General features: G+C 38.0%; 1 protein-coding gene across 5 annotated transcripts in view; it reads right to left on the bottom strand.

The window, feature by feature from the left end:
• The window catches only part of LOC122842560 (collagen alpha-1(XIX) chain-like), a 128,542-nt gene that overhangs the window by 74,067 nt on the left and 35,093 nt on the right, over positions 1–19,382 (bottom strand). For 4 of the 5 annotated variants that reach the window (XR_006372582.1, XM_044136543.1, XM_044136544.1 and 1 more), the window contains exons 11-13: positions 15,826–15,861; positions 12,561–12,587; positions 11,959–12,003 (exon numbers count right to left, since the gene is read on the bottom strand). Coding sequence is in view for 4 of the 5 variants with exons in the window: in XM_044136543.1 (XP_043992478.1) it covers positions 11,959–12,003; positions 12,561–12,587; positions 15,826–15,861 (108 nt within the window). In the remaining variant the exon portion in view is untranslated. The remainder of the gene's footprint in view (positions 1–11,958; positions 12,004–12,560; positions 12,588–15,825; positions 15,862–19,382) is intronic. The other variant, XM_044136545.1, reaches the window with a different exon arrangement.

Raw genomic sequence — 19,382 nt, 5'->3', positions numbered from 1 at the left:
AAGACACAGCTCAGCTGGCCAAGATTGCACCTATAGTCCCTTGGCTGAAGCGTTCCATGAAGGCTCCCCCTCACAGAGGCTCAATCACGGACCCTGTACAACAAAATAGTTATTTGCACAAGTGCCACTAGATGGCAAACTGGTTTCATCACAAATCTTGTGCATTGGAGGATATAAAGCCAGTGAAGAGACTGTAGGCTCTCTTTGAGAGAGGATGGATGTCCTCAATGCATGAATGTATGATGTGTGTTGGGTAACATCCCTAATTAGGCAGTCTGGCAATTAAAGACTGAATACTGTAAAGGAGATTTTTTTTTGAGGGCCTACAAAGATAAGAAGAAGGAAACAAACACAAGACAAGAAGCTGTTTGAAAGTGAGAAAATAATTTCCATTCAGCATTACATGTCTTTTCAGCCATCACACAATAGTAGGGGACAGAGGTGATAGTACAAGGGTAAACAGCGACAAAATGCAGCACAGTGCTGGTTAAAATAATCATTACAGAGCATTTTCAGCAAACCTCCTGCTAATAACTAGTACACAGTGTGCAAACACTGAAGCCAAAGGCAAACACAGGAAGCACAGACAGTAGATGTCTATAGAAACTGAGCCACACGGGTCCTAAGGGAGCCTGAATACAGCTCTTTACAACAGCCATGTTTCTACCACATCTTCAGCTATGAGTTTTAAGAGCTCATTGACTTTAACGTCTCCTAAGGAGTGGAAAGAAGGCTGCTTTACTGTATGAATTTGCATCTTTATGTGGCGAGGAAGTGATGATAAATCTATATTTAACTATGAGCTCAATACCCACCCATCAGCTGAATGTCTGCACAGCCTTTCATAGTGTTTCAGTGCAAGCTGGGTGCCTATTGCATTGACTCCTTACTGGGTCAGTGAGGCTTTTTCAATGTTCACATTCCCAAACGGATGCTGTTATTAGTCTTGGCTGTTTCACAGCTTTACAGTCTCATCTGGACTTTTGGCCATACTATTCATACACACCAGATTGCTTCCATCCTGTGTTTACAGATACAGAGTGTTTTATGTCCACAATATCTAACAACTGAAGAGAAAATGCACTTTGAATAAACCCTGATTCATATTACAAACCAAATATTTAAGGTCAGGAATCCACAGGGTGCTCGCTCTATGTAGTCTGTGGTCCACAGCAAGTCCCACGCTTCACATAACCAAGCAAAACAGATTACAAAAATGTCCTATACAGTACCATATGTATGATATCAGGCCAGTGCCAATGCATTGCTCCCTTACATTCCATTAAAGTGGACACAGATGGATGTATTTAAATTGGTTGCAGGGCAGGATGACAGTGTGAAAAATCAGAATATGGATGGCAGGCTGTAACATGGCTGTAAGTGATGCAGCCTCCCACTACCACGCCTCTGTGCTCTGCAGCGTTCAGGGCTACTTCTCCCCCCATCCAGCTTCCTATTCCCATGCAACACTCTGCTTTTCGTGTCTTCCTCTCTCCCTTGACCGACTTGGGGGAAAACAACTGACACAGACTGAGCTTACTTGGGGTTCGCTCCAATCAAAGCATCAAGGATGAAAAATGTCTGTTTGAAGGTATTCAGATTTTAAAACCATGGAATCTCTTTAGAGTGACTGAAAGTATTGCTTGTGCTTTCCTAACAGCTTGAAGCCATTGAGGTTTCTACAGTTTGAGTGAGTAAAATTGTGCCTAGTCACCTCCTGCATGTTGACATATTTCATTAAATCAGTTTTGCTTACCAGACCGTGTTGGACACATGACTCTCTGATAGAGCTGACCTTGGTAGCTTTAAAGCTGTTTAGAAAAAAAAAAAAGGTAAATATAAAACATGTGGGGTTCCCAGACACTTATGGACAAGTTGTTAATTATATTCTGCATTTTATATAGAAGCATTCTATTAGTTATTTTTTAAGGACTTGCTCAAGTGCAACTTTCCCCTTTTTATTACTTGTTATTATGTACTTCTTTAGCTATTTATGTTTTTATTATTTTCTCACCAGTTCATTATTTGTCCCTCCTTTCCTTACTGCCTCTTTCTCTCCATCCCACACATTTTTACAGTCTCATCTGGACTTTTCATTCTTTTCTTCCTTCCTTTCTTCCATGTAAGCTTATTTACCTAATTGCACATTACTTACTCATGTACTACCAATTTATGTTTTACCTATTTTAGGTTTAAAATTTAAAGGTATGACCCAAAATTGGTCCGGGTCAGGCCCAATGTTATTTAACACTTTTTAATGTTATTTGCTTGATGTGGGCTCAAGTCAGGCGTCTGTGTCATGTTTAATAAGCCTGTAATCCATCCTGCACAGAAAAAATGGACAGGAATGCATGATATAAAGTCATATTAATCTACCTACTAAGTAGGTGGGAGTAGGCAACTTACCCTGTTGAGGAAAGAAAGAAAGTAAGGTGCAGAAGTTAATTAGACTTAGCACAGCATAATGCTAAATAAATACGCAAGCGGTCCCACCCTTCTCTGCTCCTATCAATCTCACATCCCAGATGATTTGCACTTGACTCACCCTGCAGTTACAACAAGCGACAAAATGGTCTAAGACCAAAAGCAGTAAAATCTTAATTAAAATGATATGTTGGGTTTATTTTGGACTCATGCCTCTAATTAAAATGAATTACGGTAGTCTGGTCGAATCGGGTCCAGACACAATGTCTACGGGCTCAGGCCGGGTTAACTACTTCTGGAGTATTCTTTGAGCATTGTCCAACAGCTTAGGGTAACTTAGTTCTGATTGATTAATACTTTGGTCATTTCTTACATATCAGCACATTTCAAAATCAGTTTTGTTTGCCCTATCATGTTTGACATGGGATTCTGACAAATCCATACATTGCCTCCTGTGGTAAAATTAGCTCATGAAAAATGACTGTAGATTTGTGAGTGAGGGGCTGTGTTTGGGCTAGCTACAACAGGTCTATGTAATACTCAAAGGGTGTGTTGACCTACATTACCCCTTGTTGAGCATCAGTTTTTCACACCTAAACTAACACACATCGACTTAGTCACACACACAAACATAAATACACAGAAAATTGAGAAAAGCCACAGACCAAGGTGCAATAAAAGTGGCCCAATTAAAGTCTTGCCTTCTGTATTCATCCCTGTAATTAATTGGCCAATTAATGCATGTTTATTCTGGACACTCATAGATGTAACAAAATTGTGTCTCACTGGGAGGGACGAGAGTCAGACAGATAAATCAAAGCTTTATGCATCTGTCCTTGCATGTGCCAAACGCTTTCCCCTGTAACCCTCTGCTCTCCCAACAGGGCCCAAATGAGAGACCTTTTCATAGCCAATCAGGTCAAATCTTTGTTTCATCCTCTCTCCCAATGCACTTGACATTGACAAGATTAATTGCCTTGTGCTCTGGGCAAATGTGTTACCTCGTAGTGTAATACAGGTGTCAAAAGCATGCCTCTCTGATTTTCCTCAATGTGAATGTGTGTAGAAAGGGGGAGAATAACCTATTCTACTTTGTTCTGCAAAGGGTTAATGAGTCTTCTGCCTGCTTGTAAAATCACAAAGGGTGTAAAATCCTGCCTTAAAGTCTCAGCTGTGAGCCCTGCTGACCTGTAAATTCTTCTCTCTGTGTTTCTCTGTCATTGAGCTTCTGCAGGTCAAGCCAAAACTGTAACTACACATCTACATCATGCAGCTGCCTTTAAACACTGCTTTAAAAAGCATGCTGTTTGTATAGTAATGGGCTGTTACACAACTATTTCTACTGAAAAACAAGAGTAAAACATATAGTGCAATGAAAAAGTTTTGCCCTCTTACATATTTTTCAGTTTGTGCCTTTTTGCAACAGCTAAATGTTTTGGATAATAAAAATAATTATAAGCCATAGAATACCTGAGTAATTGGCTGCATATGGAAACGTAGTTACAACTTTTTAAATTATAAATTAACTCCAACTGACATTTATTTTTGGTTTGTTGTCTCCTAGCTGGGTTATTGCCAGGATTAAGATTGATCGATCCATCCATCTATCAATCTGTCCATCCGTCCATCCATCCATCGAACCCTAACGCTAATCCTAAGTATTTGTTATCTATTATATATGACTGGGCAAAAGTGATACTCATGTGAAATTTCCCAGGTTAAAACCACTGCTGACTAATGAGAACACAAAGATTTTCTTCATCAATATCCATCTCACCTTCATACATAGAGTCAAACATTGTAGTGGCAGTGTGTTGGTTTGGAGCTGCTTTGCCCCTAGTAGAGAATGTCTTGCAGTTTGCTGCATTAAATTGAGGTGAATTTAGTTAAGGCAGAAGGTCAGTGACCCAAGTTCACCTCTTTGAGGTGAATGAAAGCAAAATGAAGGTTTTAAAGTGGCCTAATCAGACTGAAAGCGAATTGAAATGTTGTTTGTTGACCTTGAACAAGCCATGCTCCAACACCTTCCTTTGTGGCTGCGTTAAAAAAATAAAAAAATAAAAAAAACTACTAAGAAGAGTAGGGTCCTCCTCACCAAAGGAAAAAAAAATAAAAAATTTCTCGGTTATTCCACAAACATAATAGCAATTGTTGCAATAATAGTTTGAACGCACTAGAAAACCAGTAATGTTGTAATGTTTGTGTGACTGTATTTAATTTGTATATAATATGACATAGACGTGTTATTTTCATTGTAAATATGAATCCTAGTTTACCTTCTTGTGTTTATAAACTAAGTATAAATAAAATAAATAAGTACATAAAAAAAAACATGTAGATCATCATTATACAGCATCCTTAATTAGACAGTAGGGAAAAAAACAGAATCTGGCTCCAATCAAGGTGCTGTTATTTTATGCATTTACTGTATCACCAAAATCAACAGCAATCTCCCATGGCGAACGTCTGGCAGGAAGGCTGGTATTCTCACCAGGGACTCGTTACTTAATAATCTTGCACCGCAGGTGCTCTGATAGAGGTCAACAGCCTGCAACAGCGACGGTTCAGATCTGCTTCCACCTATAGTGTAAGAAGTCGCTGCCAAATGTTCCATTGCTCCCGGACTACAGCCATTACTCCCACCCCATCACTGCCAAAGCCCTCGCTCGTCTCCACAGATGCGTAGATCATTGAAATTAATCTCAGTCAAGTGCATTAGATATGATATGAATGTCATCCATACTGTGCTGCCTCAATTATCTCAAAGCATTTGCTCCATCCTGCAGAGGAGAGGCATCTACATTATAGTTAGAGCATGCATGTGATTTGCAGAGAGTGGCATACTTTTTCAAATTAGGTTAAATGACAACATGTATTAACTGTACAATGAGGATACGTAGCATTAGGTTTGGGGTAGATGAGTGTTATTATATCACATCTGACACTAATGCCTTGACCACTGAGAAACCACAGAAAGCCAACCACGAAAGCACCCATATGATAATGGTGCCAAGTTAAACTTTCATTTTCTTTTTTTTTTTGACACAAGAGAAAAATAAATCTCTTAAGTTTACAAAGACATACTGCTTTGGAGTCCACACTTACTTTAATTTGTATCTACAGGGCAAACAACTTTTGAAATGTCTGATTAAAAGAGAAAAAGTGGTGAATACAGGGGGGGTGGAAACCAGTGCTGAGGTTAGGACATATAGAAAGCTGTCTCTGTCATTCACTTCAGAGCACACAAGAAAAATGTAAACATCCCAATTTTCTCCCAAAGATGGAAATTACCTCTCTCTTCTGTCAAGAAGTAGACCAGTCCAGTCACCAAGCAGGCATGAGACAGGATATCTTCCCTACTGTTTTGACAGATCAAATCGATGCAACTTCAAAGAGCCTCAACAGCTGCTGTTGACATTACTCAAATTCTAAGATTTTCAGACACAAGGGAATAACAGAGTGTTTCTGATCAACTGTTTGTGATGTAAATTAATGAGGAATATTTCTAGGAAATCATTTTAAAATAGTGGCAGCACATGTATGTCAATTAACTACAAGTGAAGTTCAGAAACACACAGTTGTTTTATATTAAAATTGACTGAAAGAACAATCTTTAGATCACCTCTGATGAGGTGGTTTAAAGGTCTCTAAGTCTCTATGTGTATGACTGGTCTAGATTACTATATTTACTGAAGCATTTGTGCTGAAGTAACCACTAATACAACATGAGGTAGAACCAGTTGAAGTTAAGGGCATATTCTGTGACTGTTCAATACCTCCTACTGGCCTAAGGGCCTCAGAGTACTTGAATTCATGCAGGAATGGTTTAACAAAAGTACTTGTTGAGTGGAACCCCCACAAAAGTTGAGTTATCATAACGCTTACACCGCAAAGTATTTTCCCTTTTTTTCAATGGAGACGATGCCGGACAATGTTTAAAATGTATTTCTAGAATATATTACCACAGATTTGAATAAATGCATTCCCTCCATCCTCCAAAGGTTAAACTCCTATTTTGTCTTTGTTGCATGTGAACAAAAACACAAACTTTTCCCATCCTTCTTGACTTTGAGCATATAATAAATGCTTAACTGGAAGTGGGCCCTGATATGAAATTCTGCTTAGGGCCCCATACAACCTTGGATTGGCTCCCACATGAGGCTATATTAAATTCACATGTATTTCTCTTCCAGTGCAATATTTGTACTCATTGCCACCATATCTCTGTGAAAAAAAAACATTGCCTTAAAAATCTTTTTCACATTTAGTCATATATAATTTCAAAGGGAACAATAGACGTGAAAGCACATAGTGACTTGGAAGTGAGTAATTGCTGTGTTGGACACTATAATTAGTAACCATGGTGGCTCTAATGCAGGAAGACAGAAAAAGGAGAGCTGATTTCACACAGGATAAATCACCTGTTAGTAAAATCAAAAGCCTGTCATTTCTCACAGTCCCTCTCTGCAATGTTTTTCCAATAGCCATCAATAATCTGGTGGGATTCTTTCATTACTATCATTGATGTGGCACATTTTTGTAGGAAACGTTTCCTCCCACATTTCAGCTGACCTTTAGTGGCTTCTTCCTCTGTGTTTTGTATTACCTAGATAGCAACATATTCTAGGCCTTTTAACCTTTATTATTTTGTGAAACAAACACAAGGTATTCAGAAACAGTTGGACAGTCGTAATAATGGAAAATGTCACGACTTACTCAATAAAAACTCTGCAGCAAAGAATGTGAGTTATTCACAGCAGACTGAACACACCGCAAAATCTCGCAAAAGTCACCTCCATGGATCTCATTGAGCAGCCACTATCCAAAAACCCAGCTACTTATTTACCAACTGTAATAAGCTGTATGTCCTTTTAAAGTAAAAAAAAAAAAAAGTTAGTTAAATCTGAATATATTAGGAATTAAATGGATGAAAAGGAAAAGGCCTTAGCTTCATCATTAATTTGAAGAATTATGTCTATAAGCAGAACAGAAGCTCCTTCCTTCTTGTCTGTTTTTTTTCATTGTCTCTAGCCCATAGTCTAATAAGAGGCTGTGCAGCTCATCTGTCAACTGTGTACATTGTCCAAAGCATAATTCTATGGCACCTTGACAAAGAAGAGACTATTTAGAGAGGGGTTTCAGACGTACATTCATGTCAATAACACTCTGCAAGTTCAGCCAGTTCTTGGGTTTTAACACATACATATGTGATTCTCAAAATATGGAATCATTTCTGCATAGAGAATGAAAGCAGAAGTTACCATGCACCAAGACCACATATTATTTTTTACCATTTTGATTTTAAAATACAGTACAGACCAAAAGTTTGGACACACCTTCTCATTGAATTCAATTAGAAAGTGTGTCCAAACATTTGGTCTGTACTGTATGTCTGAAGTTAGGATAAGAATTAAATGAAATCAATCTTAAAACAAGTAATATTATAGAATATGGTAATTTATAGATTTGGTTGAAAAAATCTGGGTTTTTGTTTGAACAGTCTTAAGTCTCGGTGTACTCTTTACATTGACAATCACTGTGGAACAGAATTAAAAGAGAAGCTTTGGCTTTTGCTCATCCTGCCTTGCCTGCCAGTGTGATGTGACCTGGTTAGATGTGCCTCATCTCTTTGAAAAACCTGAACTGAGCGTAGTCTGCTGCTATGACACTAATCATTAATAATTACAACCTACTCATTTTAAAGCAAAGCACCTAGTTTGTGAAAAGGCAGAATGACTTTGTGTGTGTGTTTTGTCATTAAAATATTCAAAAGGGGAACATGTCAGCAAACACCTCACATTGCAATGAACCTCAGCTTAGAGAGATGTGAATTTGCTGACTTCTTAAGCAATAGGTCAGAAGCTCCTTTAGAGAAATAAGATAATATTTTGAATGCTTTAGGTAAAGTGTTATTAGAACATTATTGCATCTTAATAAAACCCAGCAAATAAAGCTTAATGCTAAAGGTCCAATATATGCTCTGGTAATGGGAATTTTCAAAGTGATTCATAATCCAGGAGGAACCTGCTAACATTCTTGGGTATGATCCCAGTGACTATACTGAACCCACTCACTGCTACAGAAGCAGTGTATGCTGGGAAGTCTTGGCACAACATGAATAAACCAAGCCCGTAGAGGCATTCCCATGTACTTCAGTATTAAGGAAGCAGTGTGTGCACTGTGTAGGTTTTCAGTCCTATTTTGAGCGAGTAAAATTATGCAATTTGTCACTTTTGTAATACTCGCTGGCACAAAACGCACATTACTTTTGTATGTGTACAGAACTTTAATATGCTCAGACTGTTGTGATGCAGACAGGCACTTCTCTGCCATTCACCCTGAATGGGCATACCTAATACTTGGCTTTCCAAGTGACTAAACAAAAACTGTTTAGCATGCTTGTCTTTCACCTCCGCCATCAGTATGGAACAGAGCCAGCGTACAATGACAACACTGAGCTTAGAACATCATTACTGAGTGTGATGAACATTTCAGCTCACCATAGACAGCACAGGGCACATATGATTTTTACCAGTGATCCCCGTCCCTTTTGATTGGCTATAATGGGCCTCTGAATCCCAGAGTCCTACTCTTGGCCTACCATTCTGTGTCAATGCTGCCCAGATTAGACAGAACCAAGCACATTCACATTATCACTAATGGAAATGTGCAATGTGGGGACACATTCCCATTAATTACTTGTCATGGTTGTCACCCTGACAAACTTGACCAGACATCGATCAAGGTAATAAGACAAGATCAAGATTCTGTGGATATTAGTTACAAGGTTGCAGATGGGTTTGGGTGATTACCCTTGATATTCTCTGTTGCATATGTTGCTTTAAGCTTTGGAGAAGGATCCGAGAAAATGGCATCATTCCTCTTTTCCCCCACTACAATGTCCTCCACATCTCCTTGAAGTAAATCTAGATGGCTTAGAGTGGTCGTATTTTGCTCAACAATAAATTAAAGCGGACAGTTTGAGAGATGGTCAGGCTTGAATCTAAGACTTTGTGAAAGCTTTTCACTCCCGGCTATTCCATGAAGGATATAGAGCAGTCCTTCTGCATCAAGCATTTCTGCATCATTTGTATAGCAGCTGTAGCTCTTTGTAAAACCAATAAGATGCAGGCATGGCCAAGAATTGCTAATTGGGTGAGAGGCTCTGATAATGATACGTGCCCCCTCCTTCCTAAAATAGGTTGTCAGACTGCAGAAACACACAGTGGTCAACAAACTGGACTCCATGTGACTCTTGGAGCTAAGAATAAGCAGAAACCTTAGTACATTAACAGTCACGACAAAGTCAGCCAACCATCAAAGATGAGGTATTAATAGATCAGAACTGTGTCTTCAGCAGCAACAACCGAACAAAATCTGGAATTGACTCTTAAATGCCTTGTAGCTATTTACCTATCAACTCTTCAAAGAAATATGTATAGTAAAATAAAAAGGAAACCAAGAGGGTACAACATTAGTAAGAGCAGCATTCTGTCTCCTTTCATGCAGTTATGCTTTGAATTTCATCATCAAGATGTATTTCAGAACATCCTGCCTCTAAAGCACAGCTTCTGTATATCCCAGCCTCTTCTCAGGCAGGGTTATGTCTTAAAAAGCAATATGACTAATGATGTGGAGACAATAGTATCAAAACATCTGCACTCACTTATTTTCAATGGGAATAACTTCAGCTACAACAGATTCAGTAACTTCATTCAGTGAAATGATCCATTGAGGGGAAAAAAAGCACAGCTGATGATTCAACACAATGTTAAGAGACATTTTCTGATTAAGAAGGGCAAAATTCATGACAAACACATATCTACATGGTTTGAGTCGGCTGCCATTGAATTCATGAAGTTCATTTTATATTTGCTTGATATAAAATGAATATCTCCCTGACCTACTTGCGGTTGCGCTAAAGCTCTCATGTGGATTTTATATTTTGCAGCAATATTTTCTTCTGTTTTATAACCATACTATGTAGGACAACCAAAACTACAGAGCTCAATTTTTATTATTTTAGAAAGACATTTTCCACCCCATCCCTAAATTCTTGACTGCTGTTAGGTCAAACAAAAATAATCTACCTGCCACCATAACTTCATGTTCACTCTATTAATATTAATAGAATAGATAACAATCACCTACCTTGTTCAAATTTGATTAATTTGTAATAATGTCTGTTTCACAAACTTGCAGAGGTATTTTCAAAATGCCCAAAAGTTATTAAAGACATGGTTTGTGCTCAGAATTATGATGCTACTGCCTATAGAGTCCTTGAAAGTCCCAGGGAAATAAATCAAAAGTAACCTTTAACAGGATAATGGGTGCATTTCTGTAAGAGCTCAGACTCACTGTGAATACTTGCTTGACGGTATCATTAAATAAATCAGATAAACTTAGAAGCAATCATTAAAGTATTTTACTGACAAATGATCCAGAATGATTGCAGAGAAGCCACACAGTTAAGCTAAAAAGTATTCACACCTAAGGTACATTTATATTCAAACTAATCTAATTAAACCAACTTTTTATTTTCACTAGAAATGATATCAGAGTTTTGGAGTGGTCCAGTCAAAGTCCTGACTTAAATCTGGATGAAAATCTGTGGAGGGAACAAAGAATTTGGGTGAAGACTTGGAGCTCATAACCATAAATAAATTCTCAAAATGCCATTGAAAAAATTCAAAAAGCTGATCAACAAGAAGGGCTTATGGCTGCATTGACAATGAAAATTTTCCAATGATTATTCCATAAATAATTTTAGACATCGCATTTTTTGATGTAAGGAATCAGAAACAAACTTTGTGGTTGTTTCTGATAGCAGGTGTGCGAATGGCTTGGTCCTAAACTGTATGTAATCTGTGCAGTGTAACCATGATGACCAAGCTTTTATTTATGCCATAATCTAACTCAGAGGAGACAAGAAAAAAATATTTACTCAAACCATCTGCACTTACCTTGACACCGTAGACTGGATAAAGATTGTTTATAAGACTTAAGGCTCAGAATTTGAGTCTGAGTAGAGTCGGAAATCTTTAGAGAGAGACTCTAAGCCAAGTCTGAAGTCTTTGTAGCTTAAATGCAACTCAAATCTAAGTCATGAACTTGAGGCACTGTGTCTGTCATCTAGACATCATTTAGCAATCCAGCACGTTTCCTACATTAAGAAGTGACAAATAAATAAACATGACATTATATAGCCATTGAATCAGTCACGGACATTGTGTCTATTCCAAATCGAGCTTTTAGAAACTTAATACTACCCAACAGAGCTACCCACTGGGATGTCACCATGTGTGCTGCCAGTCATACTGTGAGTGTGTGCATGACCCTTTGACCATGGATCCCATTCATTAATTGTCATACAGCATGCCCTCACGGACTCGTCCCTGTTTTTTTAGGCCCACTGCCACGAAGGGTCACATACAACAACAGCCACTCAGTAGCTGTTCCTGCAGGCCAAGACCTCCCAGTCATTGCAAGATCAACTCAGGCCACACAACTGGTTAACTGTCGCTGTTTACTCACCCTCTTGCCCTCTTTGCCTGGCTGACCCGGCTCTCCAGCTGATCCCTAGGGGGAGGACATGTATTATAGAGAATTAGATGCTATATTTAGCAATCCACAGAGACTTTGTTTTGCATCTCGTGACACGAGCTGATGTCTGCAACGCAAGTTGTCAGCAGACCAAAGGAGTTTATTTGTAACATTAAGATTCAACTTAACTCAGCAAATAACAAAAGAATTAGTTTGGTTAAAATTAAGTGCATAGGTAGGAAGGAGTATGTAAAGTTGCAGTTTAAATACTTGAATAGCTTCTAGGTGACTTCTCCAATATCTCCCTAATAGGCAATTTGCAGCCTCAGTTGATCAGGGCTTCATTCCATTACTCTATAAAGTATCCAGATGCAAAAAAAAAACAAAAAACTATTAGCAACCTAATCAAGGTGTATTCTGAGTTCATGTTCTTGTTAAAGAGAGTGCATATGGTGCTTCAGTAGTATTTTGTCCAACCTAATAGTTGTATATGGCTGGAAGACAAAGCATGCCAGGAGAACTTTGTTCAGCAAGAAAAACAATCACTTGTTGGCATGTTTTTTTTTTTTTTAAAGTGTGGATCTTGATTTTACCTTTTCTCCTTTATCTCCTCGAGGGCCCTGAAAGAGTTAAATTAAAAGTTGTTATTTACAAGATAACAAAATTTGAAAACAACTAAGAAAAAGTGCATTGCAAAAGTATTCATGCCACTAAAAATTCTCCACATCTTGTCATGTTACAATGATGCACACTAACAAATTCTGTATGTGCTGTGAGAACCCATTGTATGTGGTTTGTACACCCACCGAATGTGTGGATTTGCACACAGTGGGCTGAAATAAAGAAAAAATAATACTTTTCAAAAACTTAATATGAATAAGTATTACACAAAAATCAAATCTTATTCCTTTTACTCTGAAATTCCTAAATTAAACAACTGACAATAATTTGTTTTTAGTAATACAAGACAAAAGAAAATTGCAACTCAGTTTGGAAGAAAATGTAGCAAAGTTCAAAGTTGGATTAGATATAGAACAATATCCACTATTTTGAACATCACATTAATCGCTGTTCACTCCATCCTCTGAAAAGGGCAACAAAAAACAGGACATTGTAAAACTGAAAACCATCAGACCTCATTTTAGTTGATCATCTATTCCCCAGCCAAATTTAGGATGAAATTTCATCAAAATGTTATTTCAGAAGACACCAAAGGTAAACCTTTTTGCCTCTATGCAAAACAAAAATAAATAAAAAACTGGATTCTGGTGGGAAACTAACACGTTACATGATTCTAAATATACCATCTTCATTGAGAAATATGTTGGTGGCAGCATTATGTTGAGGGCATAATTTTCTTGAGCAAGGCCAAAGAAGCTGGTAAAATTTTATGGCAAGTTAGATTGAGGAAAATCCAAGAGGAAAATCTGTCAGATGCTACAAAAGACTAAAAACTGGAGCAGGAGTTCCGCTTTATGTGAAACAGCAACCTTAAACATGCAAGCAGAGCTACAATGGAATGGCATAAATCTTAGCATTTTCAAAACATGGAAATGTTTAAATGGTATGAATGTTTTTGTAGGACACTAGTTTAAACCTTGAGGCAGTAATTTCTAGCCTAAAATTTTAAGTAAATATTAACAATTAAGATGCTTTTATTCAGATAAAAATATTGACATTATCACATGCAAATAACATAAAGGCTAATGAGGTCATTTTTGACACCAGGATGATATGAAGAGAGCCAAGTCTATAGCAGTCTCTCCTCACACCTTGCTGGGTATGAGCTTGGGAGAGAATGCAGAGTCATCAACCCCCCAGGCTGCAGAGTAAATACAAGACCATGAACTTCTTGTGTCCACTTTCCAATTTCTGCTAGACAATTCTTGATTCTTTCAGTGGGCAAAAGTCACACACACACACACACGGCTGATTTCCCAAATACACCCTTATAAAACGTTTCACGTGAGTCAGCTGCCTTGTGCAAAGTAATGAGGGAGAATGAAAGAAACAGCACAAGATGGCAGACAACCCAAAAGATTTTGCTGATTCATCTATGAAGAAAAAGACAGCTGTGACCTGTGATGCTTTAAATTAAATATGCCTCAGTCTTTCAGCAGTTGTTTTGTTAATAAATCATCATATGCTCCTCTAGTCAGATCGTGCGCTCGGTTTGACCTCAAGCAACAAGCAATACAATACAACTGCAATAACAGCAAGTCAGCATTTTAATAGCCTACCTTCAACATTTTCTGCTTAGGCTCACCAACTCATTTACTGCCGTAATGTGAGAAAGTTAGCTAAAACTGCATTTGCCTGTCAGGGAATGCTTGTTACTTTGCTTGTTAAATAAAATTAGCATGAGAGTGCAGCTAATGAATGGTGGCAGAGGTCTGTGGAAATCGTAAGCATTTTGGCGACATAAAAGGAGCAAGTCATCAGCAGAGGGACTGTGTTTTTTTTTTTTTTTCATATATCCCTGCAGTGTTGATTTAGAATGATAGGCTGATCCCCTCATGATGTGCACATAATTAACTACCCACCCACAGAACACCTTTAATCTGCAACAGCCTTCAACTCTCTGATCTGAATCTATTGAGAGCATTTACTTTTTGCATCCGTGTCCACACATTTGTTAAAAGTGTTGATGGGAACATACGGATACATATCAAATGCCTTGCAAAAGTTTTCATACTGCCTCATACTCTCAGATTTCAAATGAAAGTCACATTACATCCACAAACTTCAATGCATCTTGGAATTTTATGTTACAGACCAACACAAAGTGGTGCAACTAAGAATTTTTCAATTTGTTTTAAATACGAATCTGTGTGCCAGTGTGACAGCATGCATATTTAGTTTCCTGATACCTTCAAAGAAAACCAATTGCCTTCAGAAGTCACATCATTAGTAAGTACAAGGTTCAGTGTTTAGAGCAATTCCAATTCCAAAAAAATATTAAAAACTAACAAGCTGGAAAACTTCTCAGACTCTTACCAGTCCAGAACTAAATCCAACTGGCAAACCTTGAAAATATTTTTCAGAGACACTTTCAGTTCAACCTAACTGTGCCTGAATTATGTTACAATAAAAACCGGCAAAGGTAGCTAAAAATTGAGAGGTGGATACAATGCATGCCGGAATCTCAGGTTTTTATTTGCAAAAATATACGTAAATCACTTATCCTTTTCTTTTCTCCACTTCACAAATATGCAGTTACTTATGTTTATATACCACATGAAATCCTATTAAAACAAACTGAAGTTGATGGTTATAATATGACAGAATGTGGAAAAGTTCAAGGGATATGAACAACCAATATCAGTGTATGCTCACTGAACTATGTCAACTGTTAAATTTTACATGACCAGAGTAACAACACAAGTCAGTCTAATTACAAGGGTGAAAAATACATTAGGTGTGCAGAAGCAGGCACCAGCCCAGAGAGAGGACATTTTACCCATGTAAGAAACAGCCAGTAACTACCTGTCACTCTCCACCTCTCGCTCAGGGCTTTGGAGCTGAACTCTTCCCGCCTGGCTGCTCATCCCTATCCTTTTTGGCCCGAGTGAGAAGGCCTTATGAGCCCCTTTTCCTGTCTGCTCCTTGCTTGAACTCTTCCAAGGCAACGGTACTGTGACACAGAGCCACCTCAGCTGGCGCCTCACTTCCCATCACCAGATTTTTTAACTCCACAACCAGTTCCTGATCTGCCAAAGTGCCGAGATGTTTTCAAAGCTCTATCTAACCATTTCAGGTCATACTTTTGTGTGTCCACTACAACCTCAAAGTTGTGTTGAATGACCTTACATACACAAAGTAGCATAATGAGATGTAAATGAAACGGTTTGAACTTACAGGGAGCCCTGGGTTTTCAGCCAGGCCTTCATCCCCCTGTGTAGGAAGACCATAGCATGAATTTGCAGCATCTTCATCACATGCCGCTAAATTCATTTTTAACTATTTGACACCCAACCTATTTGCCATCCATCATGTTTGTGACAAAACCTGAAGGTCAGTTAAAATGAGATCAACTATGCATGGAGGTAATTTTTCAACACATGCTCCAGTGCAGTAGAGGACCATTAACTGGTATTTACAGTATGTCGAGAAATGAAGCATGTCTGATGACTGTCACACTGTCAAACAGCTGGCAGGCAGTTTGGAGCTATTAAATGTGGCGGGCCCTAAAATAAACACAAACGTGCTATATCATATAAAAGCTCTGAAGCATTAACAGCAGACAGGTATGATAACATTGTTTGGTGACTGCAGAGCAGGTTGTCAACAAAAAGTACTACGGAAAAGAAGGAGATACCTTTTGACACCAGGATAAATTAATATAAGCACGGTAAACACATTTTGGATTTCTAGATTGGTGTGCCGTGTTTCTTTTTCAATCTTTTAGATAAATCCATTTTATTGCTATATAAGCAGCGTTACCATAAAACAGTAGACTTCAAAACTGGCAATATCCTGCTTTCTGGGTTTTGAAAGAAAGAAAGGGGGAAGCAAAGAGGGAGTGGGAAGCATTTACTTCATATCTATTTTTTCTGTCTAAATGAATGTCACAGCTAAAATATGCCTGGTATGTGATATTCAGAAGACTCATTACTTTATGCTTCCAAAGCTACCCCCCTCTGTCAGTTTCAATACAAACAGAGGCCCCCTTCATGCCACTTCCCCACAACCTTCCATCCAGAAAATAGGATAAAATAGCCTGTGATTCTCTGTTGTCTTTGCAGAGACCTCATTATAACTTCAAGGCTGGCAGGCAGTGCAATGCACCTACAATTATGTGGTGCATTCTATGAAAAGACAACAACACTATAAAAAATAAAACAAGCGGGGAGAATAAAAGAGCAGGATATACCAACTAATTACAGAAGAAGCATCCCATCTCATACCTGGAAAATAATTCCAGAACAAAAAGGGAGGAGAAAAATAAGAAATATATAAAAAGTACTTCCTGCCCCCTTTCTACATTTGTACAAAAGTTAATCAAATGCATGCCACTGATGTCAGAGAACTGACAATGAGGAAGCTGTATTTTTACATCAAACTACCAGCTAGTTTTGAACACATATTATAAAACCACTTTCATCTTTTGTGCAGGACTTTCCTGTGTGCCACCTGCCTTTTTACACAATTTTAAAGACAAATGTAAACTGTATTCCTACTCGTGAACCGATCTGCAGAGATCAAAATAAAAGACAATATCGTGTAGCTCATACTTAGCTGGAAGTTTGGAAATGAGAAGGTAAAAGGATTTAGTTATAGATGTTCTTTACATAGAAGGATACAAAACCATACTTTGAATTCAGTAACGTAAACTGAGGGGAAATGCTTATTTCAGGAACATTGAAAGCTACTACCACTTTATTGACTATTACAAAAGCATTCAGCGTCATGAAAAAATATTCAGCCACAAACTAAAATATTTGGAGGGAGGTTTTGTGTGTGCTCAATAACATGTTCAGAATTGATAAGACTGTTTAATAATCTTAGAGAAATTTTAACTCCTCCACCTCTTCATTACAGATTTCTTTGTTATGTTCTTTGCTTTTGGTGTCACTGAACAGTTGTCTTTATTCTGAGAATAAACTATGCAAAGCTGAAATCCATAGTAAGGGGGGGATTGTGTCCTAAACACTTACCAGTTTAACAAACAAGGAAAAAAGTTCAAAAAGAATACTTTTTGCCTCAAAATATTACTGAAAATATACATTGAAGTTTGTGGTTTTAATTTGATTTAAAGAAGTTCAGGTGGTATAAATGATTTCATAGGGAACTGCATCACTGGTAATGCTTATCATTCCATAAATCGGGCAAACACATATTGAAAGCACTTTTCAAAGATCAAAGTGATTCCCTCAACTTTACACTCATAAACAGTGATAAATAAACCACAAAACCTATACTATATATCAAGGCCAGTCTGTTCAGCAGATTTCCTCACTTGAGTTTCATTTTGACCAGCCAGAACAAAAAATTGTTAAAACACCCTTCAGCTTCTGAAAATTTACAACACATTCTCACATGGTATTCTTACTTGTAGTTTCGAAGTTGTTTTGTTTTTTAATGCTGCAGAAAACATCCTGTGTAATTGCATGTCAGCATATTGTCACACAGCGTACAATCACATGCGAGTATAACATTCTCAGCGACTCAAAAGATCAGATAATGTCAATCACATGCCACCCAGTTCCGCAGTGTGATTCACAATCTGCTGGCTACGACGTGTCTGCCCCCCGTTCCGTTTCCCTGTCTCCCCATGCTGCACTTTGGTTTAGCAAGGACACTGCTTGTCATTGCCTTTGAACCTTGAAGCAGGGAACCTCAGGGTGGGACTGAACTATGCAGGCTCAGGGAGCAGTCAAGCCTCCCGGTGGTGAAATGTGAAAGTAGAAGGACAGCTCAGATGAAGAGTTATAGCTGATGAATGAGGCCTGACACATATTGACAGGCTAAATTTGCAGCAAGCCTTGTTAGGTGTGACACATTTGGGCCATTGGCACCAACACTTTAAAATATGTTAGGGCAGGAGTAGGAAAGATGGAGAGTGTGAGCAGCCTGTAAAATGACTTAGAAATCCAATAATTTGTCATGGTTAAATTTAGAGTCAGATGGGCTATTAATAGTGAATTATATATCTGCAGAGGATGATTACCTACTCTTATCACATTAAGTCTTGCTACCAGAGACGTGACTAATTCATTGCCGCTTCTCAGCAAGCCTTGTATGAACCACTGCTATTCAGAAAACAGAAGCCATGATTACAATGGTGCGACTGCATGTGTAGTAGTGATGGCGATACAATAACATGGCTACTATTTGTGGATACTGAAAAGTCTATGCCATGATTTAATCAGACTGTGAGTTAAAGTGCTCCCTTAGCCCGCAGACTGTCAGGAACAAGGTGACTGTCAAATCATTCACACACAGGGACTGAGCAGAATATTTCTCCATTAGGATTTTATTGTTATTACGAGATCTGGGGCAGAAATTAAAGATTAAGGAGAGAGAAAAAGAACTTTTTACTCTTCACTTTTTGATAGGCTTTATATTAGGCTTTATATTATTTTATATTATTTTGAAATTCAACAAAACAACAACAAAAAAACCCCCAATGTTGACAATGTTGAAATGTAACAATGTAATACATTCACCAGTTCTGTTATGTTAAATAACATCCGTAAATCAACGCTTCCACACCTAATAACTGGAATTATTGAAATAGAACATGATGTATCTAATAAAAATGAGTCTATTCGCAAGAAGATACAAGCACCAAGACATCTTATGCTTTATAAATATAGTCGATCTAATCCTTTCCACATTTTTTGCAGCAGCATTTTAAAAGAAATATTACCAATATGTTGAAACACATTTTCAAATAAACACAGACTTGCAAT

Source organism: Gambusia affinis, linkage group LG13 (assembly GCF_019740435.1).
Source record: "Gambusia affinis linkage group LG13, SWU_Gaff_1.0, whole genome shotgun sequence".
Lineage (NCBI taxonomy): Eukaryota > Metazoa > Chordata > Actinopteri > Cyprinodontiformes > Poeciliidae > Gambusia > Gambusia affinis.
This window is presented reverse-complemented; position numbering and strand designations above follow the sequence as displayed.